This window comes from Hippopotamus amphibius, chromosome 10, assembly GCF_030028045.1.
Source record: "Hippopotamus amphibius kiboko isolate mHipAmp2 chromosome 10, mHipAmp2.hap2, whole genome shotgun sequence".
Lineage (NCBI taxonomy): Eukaryota > Metazoa > Chordata > Mammalia > Artiodactyla > Hippopotamidae > Hippopotamus > Hippopotamus amphibius.
The window spans coordinates 95,560,419-95,572,251 of NC_080195.1; the positions used below are offsets into that span (position 1 = coordinate 95,560,419).

At 37.8% G+C, this 11,833-nt stretch overlaps 1 protein-coding gene and 2 pseudogenes across 1 annotated transcript; 2 read left to right on the forward strand and 1 right to left on the reverse strand.

Annotated features, from left to right (window-relative positions):
* Positions 1-1,287: 1,287 nt before the first annotated feature.
* LOC130829877 (cell division control protein 42 homolog) lies at positions 1,288-3,316 on the reverse strand (annotated as a pseudogene).
* Positions 3,317-4,088: 772 nt separating this feature from the next.
* Positions 4,089-4,743, forward strand: LOC130830188 (transcription factor BTF3-like). The gene has a single exon (XM_057697232.1). It carries the CDS (start codon positions 4,194-4,196, stop codon positions 4,680-4,682), a length of 489 nt encoding a protein of 162 aa, XP_057553215.1. The 5' UTR covers positions 4,089-4,193; the 3' UTR covers positions 4,683-4,743.
* A 5,053-nt stretch (positions 4,744-9,796) lies between these two features.
* Positions 9,797-11,432, forward strand: LOC130829878 (histone RNA hairpin-binding protein-like; annotated as a pseudogene).
* Positions 11,433-11,833: the final 401 nt, after the last annotated feature.

Below are 11,833 nucleotides of genomic sequence, written 5' to 3' on the forward strand. Positions count from 1 at the left end.
ACACTTATGAAGAGTCTTCATAAGACTCTCCCCAGGATTTTTATTAAACTAGAGAGCCTCACCTGGCTGCCCTAGGGTTCTTCATATGCAAAAGAGAAATAAGGGGATTCCCCTGACTGGTACCCATGTTGTTAAAAGTTCTATCCACCCCTACCCCACCCCCAGCTTCTTAATGAAGCAGGTCTCCATCCTCATAACTTGAAAGAGGATGTGAATCATCCCACAGATATCTCTCTTGTAGCACCACCCCTCGGATTTCCTCTATATACCAGGTCTTTGGCTGTGTTCTAGGAACACAATATCATACACTATAAAGCTGCACATCTATGCTAAGCATATTAAGACAATGACCGACAGGGGGAAAAATGTTTTTTAACTATGTACTCGATTCATCTGGTGTATTTCAAAAGGTGCAATACTTTTCTTCATTTATCAGTGAAAGAAGTTAGAAATTAACTTAAAAAAATCAGCAAATGGCAAACAAATTTCCTTGAGAGTCACAGTCACAAATATAGCGCATCCTAGAAAAGAGGAGGGGCAAGACAGGTTTCACCCACTTTCATGAGTTTCATTAAATACTGGACCTACTCAAGGGTGGAGAAAAAAGGCAACTTTCAAAAAGGGGTATATTATTAAATGAGGCATTTACTATACTCCTTTCTAAGAGCACCAGGTGAGGAACATGTTTTCTAAACTAGATCTAGGAAGAGGAATGTGGAATCAATCTGTCCTCCTCCCCTTAAGGGCTGTCCAATGGTTAATGAATTAAAAAAACATGACTAAATAAAAACAAATCCCACACACACACTTCCCTGCCCCCCCAAAAGAAAAAAGAAAAGAAAAGAAAAGAAAAGAAAAGAAGAAAAGAAAAGAAAAGAAAAGAAAAGAAAAAGAAAAAGAAAAAAAACCGCTAGATATCCCAGATCACTCTCCAGAGTGGAACCCGGGAACAGCTTCAACAACCCAAATTAGTCTGTTACAGAGTCATCACAAGCATGCCTTGCTTTTAAACAAACAAACAAATAATAATTTTTTTGAAACAACAGAACAAAAACTAGTACTGGTCACTTTTCTGACAATACACAATTACTCAAAATTAACTAGTATTGAGAGGAGGAAGGGGGCCGTACCTATGGGCCTTGTCTCACACGAGTGCTTGTGGGTAGGTGTGGGGCATTGGTTATTATTGCAAAAATGAATTTTAATTTTTAATCTTCAGTTTGATTTAAACATTGCTTTTCGTATGATGCCAACACTAGCTGTGCAGAAAGGGCTCTGGAGAGGCGTTCACAGCAGCAGACACCTGCAGCTCTTCGGTTCTGGAGGCGCCAGGGCAGCCAATATTGCTTTGTCAAATACATTCTTTAGGCCTTTCTATGTGAGTGCAGAACACTTCACACACTTGACAGCCTTCAAGTCATGGGCCAGTTTTTCAGCAGTCTCTGGAGTGTCAGGCTTCTGTTTATTCTTGGCGAGTTTCTCAATAGTAGAGGGGTCATCTCTGAGATCAGTCTGGGTCCCAACAAGCAAGAAAGGAGTCTTTGAACAGTGGTGAGTTATTTCAGGCACCCACTTTTCTTTCACACTTTTGAATGAGGATGGAGAGACCACTGAAAAACAGACTAGAAGTACATCTGTTTGTGGATAACTCAGCGGTCATAATCTGTCATAATCCTCTTGCCCTGCAGTATCAAAAAGTCCAAGAGTATATGGCTCTCCACCAATCATAACTGTGACTGCATAGTTGTCAAAAACAGTCGGTACATACTCAGATGGAAATTTGTTTGTTGTGCAGGATTTCAGGAGACATGTTTTACCAATGGCACCATTACCCACAACAATGCACTTAATTGTCTGTATTGCTGAAACAGTTTTGGATCCACTTTAAATATTTCAAATTTGACGATGACCTCAGGTCCTCTGCCGGGGCATTGGCAGCACTGCGTGGGGTATCCTCGGCTCAATTCAATAGAATGTTTTAAAGACTATCTGAAAATGAAATGGCTATACCAATAGTACTTTTTATATAAAGTGAAACTATACTACAAAAATACTACTTTAGTTTATCTCCTAAATGTCATTAGAAGAAAGAGTATTTTTACTCTAGAATATATATTTCATGTATTTTCCTTTTAATATTGCTTTAGAATTACCAACTTTGCCCTAATTTTATTATATACTTAACACAAAAGTATATATACACATATATAGAATATAAAATATACATAGATAGATCTTTATCTCTGCATATAAATTAAATATATCTAATATATCTATGATATGCAGTTGGCCCTCCATATCTTCAGCTTCTGTATTCATTGATTCAACCAAGCATGGATTGAAAATATTCAAAAAGAAAAATTCCAGAAAGTTTCAAAAAGTAAAACTTGGATTTGCTTCATGCTGGCCACTATTTACATTTACATTGTATTTACAGCTATTTACATAGTATTTACTTTGTATCAAGTATTACAAGGAATCTACAGATGATGTAAAGTATACAGGAAGATGTGCATAAGTTATACATAAATATTGACTATGCTACTTTATATAAAGGAATTTGGCATTTGCAGATTTTGGTATCCTTGGGGTTCCTGGGACCAACCCCAATTTATCCTGAGGGATAACTGTATCTGTGTATGTAATGTGTATATATGTAATGTATATATACATACACATTACATATACATATATAATATAATTGTATCTGTATATGCAATGTGTATACATATATATATATACACATTACATATACATATAGATAACAATATACACCTATATAGATATAGGTATAAATAAAGGTACAGATATAGACTTATATGTGGATATAGATGTAGATGTACGAAGATTCTCTAATTGACCAAAACCTATTCAGAGTCTTCTGAATCCTCTTCCCAATTAAGCCTCAATTTTTGGATTTCCATGTTAACCTTCACATTATCCAGTTTTATCACAAATCCTGCTAAGTCATTTTAGCCAGAATCTCCCATCTTCATCATCTGATCACCCTTCACATCTGACTATGTTCCTCCTCCTCTGTTATCCTCCAGGTCATGTCTGATCACCCTAAACTCCCTTCAGCAAGAATCCTGCTAGTTCAGCTAAGCCAAAATCCTCCCTTACCTCTAATGTTTCCTCTGAATAATTTTTCATCCACTGACCTCACTCTACCCCATCTTGCTCCTTGGCTCTAAAACCACCCTTCCCTTATTGTATTTGGAGTGGAACCCAATCTCTCTCCCTTACTGCGAAACTCCACTTCAGTGATCCCTACACCTGTTGCAATAGATCCCTTGAATAAAGCCTGCCTTAGCATTCTTAACAAGTGTCAGAATCAGTATTTCATTTTCTTTAATAATACACACACATACATACACTCAAGAAGCATGCTATTAAAAATGTATTATATCACTATGTACTGGAAACAAAAAATTATGGATGAGGTCCAAAGACACTCATGAGAGAGAGAGAAAGGCAGGTAAATATGTAAACTTTAAAGTACAATACTCCATGTGTTATCCTTTTACTTTGAAGGAAAAGGGATATTAGTGTATCCATCCCCCAAAATATAATAATTAATCTGAAGGTGAAAACATGAGTTCAGGTTCCTGTGGTTAAAATAGAAGCAATGGATTGCAGAGAGCATTCCAAGCATGAAAGACAACAATTACAAATACAGAGACGTGTGGCAGGAAACAAGGACTCAACAGATAAAAAGGATGAGATTTATAGAATGAAGGATCCAAATCATGACGTGTATTGTAGATTATACTGAAGATGTTTTGAAGTAAATATGAAACAGAAATATTTTTAACAAATATAATGTGATAAGATTTGTGATGTCAGGAACAGCATACTGTTGATATTATTGAGAATTACTAACTTTCGTTAAGACTAGAGTCCAGGAAATCAGTGTTAAATTGGTAGTGATGATAAGGGTGAGAAAATTGCTATCAGAGATATTTTAGAAGATAAATTGATAGAACATGGCATCCACCTTAAGAAAAATGATCAGTCATTATAAAATCTAAAATTTTAGAAATTATTCAGATGGCAATATCATTCATTAAAACAAGAAATACAGCTGCCATCTTGCGTCCCCGCGTGTGTGAGCCTTATCTCAGCTGGTCTGCCCGAGACCCCCTGAGCGCTAACCCTAATCCCCTGCGCAGCCCCATTTCCGCTCCAACAAGATGAAAGAAACTATCATGAACCAGGAGAAACTCGCCAAACTGCAGGCACAAGTGCGTATTGGTGGGAAAGGAACTGCTCGCAGAAAGAAGAAGGTGGTTCATAGAACAGCCACAGCAGATGACAAAAAACTTCAGTTCTCTTTAAAGAAGTTAGGGGTAAATAATATCTCTGGTATTGAAGAGGTGAATATGTTCACGAACCAAGGAACAGTGATCCACTTTAACAACCCTAAAGTTCAGGCATCTCTGGCAGCAAACACTTTCACCATTACAGGCCATGCTGAGACAAAGCAGCTGACAGAAATGCTACCGAGCATCTTAAACCAGCTTTGCGCAGACAGTCTGACCAGTTTAAGGAGACTGGCTGAAGCTCTGCCCAAACAATCTGTGGATGGAAAAGCACCACTTGCTACTGGAGAGGATGATGATGATGAAGTTCCAGATCTTGTGGAGAATTTTGATGAGGCTTCCAAGAAAGAAGCAAACTGAATTGAGTCAACTTCTGAAGAAGATAAATCTTGAAGAAGTTACTGGGAGCTGCTATTTTATGACTTCTTTTTAAAATTTTGTTTATGGATCTGATAAAATCTAGATCTCTAATATTTTTAAGCCCAAGCCCCTGGACACTGCAGCTCTTTTCAGTTTTTGCTTATATACAATTCATTCTTTGCAGCTAATTAAAGCTGAAGAAGCCTGGGAATAAAGTTTGAAACAAAGATTAATAAAGTTCTTTGCTTAGTTAAAAAAAAAAAAAACAAGAAATACAGAATAAGATGGTTGGTGAGGCAGGAGGTAAAGAATTTGGGTTTTGGTACGTCAGTCAGGGTATCTGAAAGTCAACAGGACACCACGGCTGGAGCAACAGGAAATAGAGGTGTTTAAGAGAAAGTGTGTAATCAACAGACTGCCCTTATAAGGGACTGCAAAAAGGCCACCAAGAGAAACTATCAGCAAACTTGGAGGAGAACACGAAATAGCAGAGGACTGCAACCTAAGGTTATAGAAAGAAAGCAATTATCAGGAGGGATTCAGGACATGCTACCCCAAAATATGAAACCTTGGTACTTTGAATATTTTCAGTTGAAGGAGTTTGAAAACAAAAACTGCAGAAGCAAGAAGATCACTTTGACAGAGCCTCTCCTTATCTCCTGAAACAGGTCATTAAACCCTCATGCAAGAGGGGCCATCCTTATACCTGGAGGAAAGGAGCATCCTTACCTCTGAAGACAAAGGGACACTGAGAAGAATGCTAACAAACAAGCCTTGTAAAATAAATCTCCCCCACTTTACTGCATTTACCTCATACTCTTTAACCTATCATATTTTTCCACAACTGTCCAATCTTTATCAAAGCTAGCATCAAAATATTCAAGTTTAACTGTTTCTTTGGGTCTTCATTTCCTTGTGAAGTTTCCTGCATCACTTAAAACGTATATCAAATATAGTTGTATGCTTTTCCTGTTAGTCTATCTCTGTTGATTTATTTTTCAGACCCAGTCAGGGACCCTAAGTGGGTCGAGTAAAACATTTTTCGACATTTAAGCATTGTTAAGTACTGAGAATAAGCAACTGATTGTTTTGCCGATGAATATAGTACACCGATGAGGTAATGGGTCATCTTAGTAACAGCAAGTTTTGAAAACTTGGGAAGCAACAGCTGTTTTGGAGTGGTGTGATGGGGAAAATGGCAAAGCTTCCATATGGGAAATGCTCACTTCAAAGGTATATCAAGAAAGTTGCCAGTGAGGATATCATGCACCTGTTTGTGCAGGCTAAGGAGAGAAGGAATACATTCCTCCTGTGCACCTGTGGAGAAGTGGGGAGAATGAGGCCAAAAAAAAAAAAAAAAAAAGGATTCAACCAGGCTCAAGTTCTCCATGAGAATAAAAAAAAAATAGTTTGTCCCTCAAGATGTTCTAAAATATTTTGATGAGCACATGTTTGAGTATGTTAAGGAAGAAGTATTTTCTATGAAAGAGTTGTGTTAGCTTTTGTTGTGACAGTGTTTACATATTGGTATATAATACAAAGCAATTAAACATAGAAAAGCTTTTACACAAAAGCTAGCTTCACTTATTTCAAAAAAAAAACAAAAACAAAAGAATCTATTTTGGCAGACACTGTCACTGGATTTTACACCAATTTGGGAAAAATGTGCAGAGTGATTACAATTGTTAGCAATCTGATTTTTTCCTTCTAAAAGCAGAGACAAACCAATGTCCCAAGAGGATCTAAGTGCCTAGTCAATGCCATCTGAGTTTGTGGTAGGGGTACATGGAAGGCAGATCAATAACATATTTCTATGTAAAGTTCAAGCAGATAAGAACTTTTGCCAAATGCCATTTGAATTCCAAGATATATTTTTCCCCAGGACAATAAGAGAAATGAAACAATATCTCCTTACATTTATTAAATATAAATATATAGATACAGCAGTAAAAAATCAATCAGAAGTACTATAAGGATCTTCTTGTCACAAACCTTTTTTTTTCCTCCCTGCATCCACTAAGCAGGAAAAGATGGCATTTTTTTTTAATTTAAAAAAAAATTAATATATATGCCAAACCCCTGCCCTCATTGAAGACATTCTTTAGTGATAATATAATATTTATATAAGCAATGTTATAACACATATACAAGTAATATTATAATGATATTCTTTATTCACCATTTTTTCATTTTAGTAAATACTTTCTCCAGGTTCTATTAACAAATATTATATACTGTTATTAAAGAGTAGTTCTGTAGCCTGGATTAATGCTGAGGAATTATAATCTGGTAAATATGGACATATTTCAAAAAATAAGTTTATTAGACAAATATATTTTAACTGCTGTTTAGTTTTTTTTAGAAAACTCAATTGAAGTTAAATAAATTTTTCTTATTCAATTTAATTGAGTGCATTTTAAGACCAGGTGTAAGATCCGGTGTCTGCTTGGCCTCCCATTTAATTGTTTACTTGTTTTTTCCACCTGAAAGATTTTTCTTCAGGTGCTTTGCCAAGACCCAATGTATTTTCTGCTTATAGTCGGCTCTTGATTATCTCCTGGGATTACTACAGGATAGATTACTTGTAGTGAACCTTGTTTTTCAGAACTTATTGACATTGCTATCTTCTCTATTTGTGATTAAGTCATTTCCTGACATTCAGACTGTTTCTCTAGCTAGTAAGGTATGTTTTAAAAGTCAAACCATTTTCTGACTGCAGTGAACATTTTAAATAACAGCCAGCCATCATATTTTAATGTTTTTCAATGTAAAAATATATTGGGTGATATATTCATCTATCCAAGAAGAAAGAAAACCCATCAAAATATTTAATTGCCATATTCAACTCTAAGTCATTATAAACCAGAAGGATGACAAATTGAAAGATACGAGATCACACAAGAAAAGCTATGCAAATCGTCTTCTTCACCTTGGTTTGTGAGAAGTACGTGAGGGGATCACAAAGGTACAGCCATTTTGATTCTTTGTTCAAAGCATCTCTTCCACAAACTATCTAACTTTTAAAATTAATTTTAAAAGAAATGAAACACTTCATTCCAGATTTCTATATAATACTTTAAAACAAATATCTGATATCAAGAAATGTTCATCTCCAATATCGGGCAAAATTCTAAGCCCTTTAAGCTAACACTCTTGTGAGGAAAATAAGACACATTTCTCTTTGCCTCTTAATCCACTTGCCATGGTCTCCATAAGCTTGTGGATACAAATGAGTTCACACAACATTTGTAGTCATAGCTGCTAGCTTAAGACTAATCTTATCTTTGTCACTGTGGACATGTTCTTGTAACACCACCCACAGCCTCTTGTTCTATTTCCTAGCATCCCTGGGGCTGACCACATTTGGTATTTGCTCATGAACAAATTCTATAATGTCCTTTTGAAATTAATGCCCTCAACATTAGAACAAATGTTGCAAAAATAATACTCCCAAATCATTTAATTTGTTTGTTACTCTCTATTGCTTTGGAATATCATAGTAGTTATAATATTCCATTCCATTCTTCCAGATAATTATCTAACTTTTCACACCTTTGCTTTTCATTGCTGCTTTTTGAACTTTTATTAGACAGTGACTATTTAAACATTTCTTTACAGTGTTTCTAGTGATGGCAAATCTCCATAGGTCAATCAGTAGATAAACAAAATAGAAGAAAACTGTATGATTTATGAACATTATTCCAATATGACATAATTAACATAATTATCTTATGTTTTCATAAATGATTAACTAGGATAATGAGATAAAGAATGATAAGAGACCTAGTTTTCTATGGTAGTTGGGAGAGATCTTTTTTCTCATGAATGTTTTGGAGAAGACATTCCATTAAGGAGGAAGAAAAAAATGAGAAAGCCAGGATGTTAGTATGATTGTATTACATCAGTTGATATGATTGAAGAGATAAGACAGTGAAAGAGGAAAGAGTGCAATGGTGGAGTTACATGGTGAGGAGGAAGCTGGAGAAGCAGATAGTAACTCAGTCCTGAATGATGCTTTCAATTATGGCAAGGGTTTTAAATTGTAATAAATGGATGAAAATGCGGGGATGTGGAGAGAGGGTGACAAAAATTGATTTATAGTTCAGAAAGATAACCCTTGCTGCTACGTGGGGAATGTTGAGAAGGAAGGATGGGAACATAAAGACCAGATGGACGCTGCTGCAGTAGAATGCATTGGATTGAATTAGTTTACTAGTGGATAAGAAAAAATATATAATATACATTTTTTCCCCAAATAAGTCACATTACTTGCAAGAGCTAAACTATAACTTTAGAAAAGAAAGGAAATGACACACATTCTCCAGAGTTAATGACTTTCCTTTATTTGAAGAAACATAGACTAAGCAACACTATTTAGTGTTTTAAAATGAATAGCTATGGATGAAGTATTCAAGCACATCTTTTGACACTCCAAAACAAAAGATTTGCTATGTCGACTGCATTACTGGGTTTAACACTTTGCCCTTTCCTGAATCTACACCTTTTAGCATGTGACCCTAAACGCACGCTACACTGGGCAGAGTCTTCTCTGCGGCCTCTGATTCAGTTAAATATCTCACTTTGAAATGTTACTAAACATGACAGAATAGAGACAAGGAAAAGCACTTGAATATTTCTGCTTCTGCTCTTGCCCTCTGCTATAAATATCAGGAGGACATACCCAGGCTAGTCCCAAGTGAAGTATGAGAAGCATATGAACCAGAGTCATGTGGCTTGATGTGTCTTAGGTAAAACCATCAAAGATCAATAAAAATACTACTAACACTCAGACAGCAGAGCCTCCTTGACAATATAAACCCTTTAGATTCCTGAGCTAAGTAAACATTTATTGCTCTATGACCCTGAAGTTGCATGATTGTTCGTTATGCAACATTATTGTGGCAATATATAATTGATACAGATGATAAGGAAACAGCCATGTGAGTCTGTAAAATAATTTTAGGTAGAGAAGTTTTCTGAAAGGACACTAATCCATTTTGAAGCTTGGAATATTAGCATTTGGAAGTCTTAGTTATTAAAAATATTTCAACTCTTATAGGCTTATGAATTCAAATAGAAAAGTAGATTAATTTCCTACTTCTCCCTTTGGAACCATGAAGGAAGTCACCCTCAGAAAACTGAAAATTCTAGGAGATATAAAGGAATCAAGAACACGCAGAACAGAGACACTGAATGCTTTTTTGTTTGTTTGTTAAGATTATGATTTTATAATGTATTTTTACCCAGAATACCATAGCAGTGATAATGTATTGTGTGTCTCAGTCACTTGATAATGCAACCAGTAATTTGTCCCATTACACCTGATGTTCACCAGTTCAAGGGCTTTCTCCAAGATTTCTCCACTATGAAGTTCATATATTTTATCTTTAGTAAGTGTTTGGTGTGCTTCACTGAGAAAAGTGCATAAACCATCAAGGTAAATCTGGAAAATCCCATTTCTTCTTAGTTTCCCTTTGCTTGTAGTTTGCTTTGGAAAATGAACACTGTTACCTTTGTTAAAGATATTGGCTTTTCAAGAGGAGGCTGTAATTGGTTGAGACTTGTTCTTGTGCGTTTCCTTTATATTCCACCCTCAGGTAACAGACATGCTCTTCTTTATCACTTCTTTGTATTTTCAAAAAAGTTTACAAGAATCATTATTAATGTATGCTCAGTTGTGTTAAATTTCTGAAATATAGTTCAATTCATATGATAATATTTTTTCAAAGATTCAGAAACAATAGGTCTAACATATCATTTTATGTGTCCCCTAATGTATTTATAAAATACAGAGTGTATCACCCACAAATAGATTTACAAGATTTACCCAATTAAAAATAATTTCTATAAATCCGTCCGCGCCGCGAGGAGAGGAGGTCGCCGCGTCGCCGCCGCCGCCAGAGCCCATCGTCCCGGCCGCCCGCCGCGGCGCCATGGCCTGCCGGCCGCGAAGCGCCCCCTCCCCGGCTGCGGGAGCCGCAGCCCCCCGCGAGATGGAGCCTCGGGCGCAAGCGCACGGCCAACGGGAGGCGCCGGAAGCCCGAGGACGCCGCCAGGCCGCCAGGCGGCCGCAGACCCGACAGCTTTACCACTCCCGAAGGCCCGAAGCCCCGTTCCGGGTGTTCAGACTGGGCAAGTGCAGTGGAAGAAGATGAAACGAGGACTGGAGTTAACAAGGAAATCGCGAGATATAAAAGGAAACTCCTCATAAACGACTTTGGAAGAGAGAGAAAGTCATCATCAGGAAGTTCGGATTCGAAGGAGTCTATATCAGCATTGCCGGCCGACTTAGAGACCGATGAGAGTGTCCTGATGAGGAGACAGAAGCAGATCAACTATGGGAAGAACACCATGGCCTACGATCGCTATATTAAAGGAGTCCCCAGGCACCTTCGCCAGCCCAGCATTCATCCCAAAACCCCCAACAAATTCAAGAAGTATAGTCGATGATCGTGGGACCAGCAGATCAAACTGTGGAAGGTGGCTCTGCATTTTTGGGATCCTCCAGCTGAAGAAGGATGTGATTTGCAAGAAATACATCCTGCAGACCTCGGGGAGATGGAGACCGAATCCGCAGAAAGCAGCTCTGAATCCCAGACGAGCTCTCAAGATAACTTCGACACGTACTGTGGCACACCCACGAAAGTTCGGCATGTGGACAGCCAGGTGGAGGACGAGTTCGACCTGGAGGCCTGTTTAACTGAACCCTTGAAGGACTTCTCAGCCATGAGCTAACGGGCTCCCCCTGGAGGCCCCTGGGAGCAAGCGCTGCCCCCGTCTGGGAGGCGCCCGGCCGGCACGCGTCCTGCCTTTGTACCTGGAGGTTTCTGTTGTTTACTGTCTCGCGGTGAATTGTTGTTCTTGCCTTATTTTCTTCAGAAACATTAATTTTACGTATAGGGAGTGTGTTTTGCATGTTTTAAATCATAAATGGAACCGAATCCGAGGAAAACTGAACTTGAGGCCATCTTGCGACAACCTTAACTGCTTCTTGAATCTCTAGCATCCTTGAAGTCAACCTGACGAGCGGACCGTAACTGGTTTTCCACTAGTATTTTAGACATTAAGTTGTTACTGGTCAGGTGGCTGGTTTGGGTGTAACCGCGTGTTCGTGGGACCAGTCTGGCACCGGCTGTCTTCACTGGTATCTG

Coding starts and splice junctions, on each gene's coding strand:
- LOC130830188 (XM_057697232.1), top strand. CDS start 4,194: ATGAAAGAAACTATCATGAACCAGGAGAAACTCGCCAAACTGCAGGCA.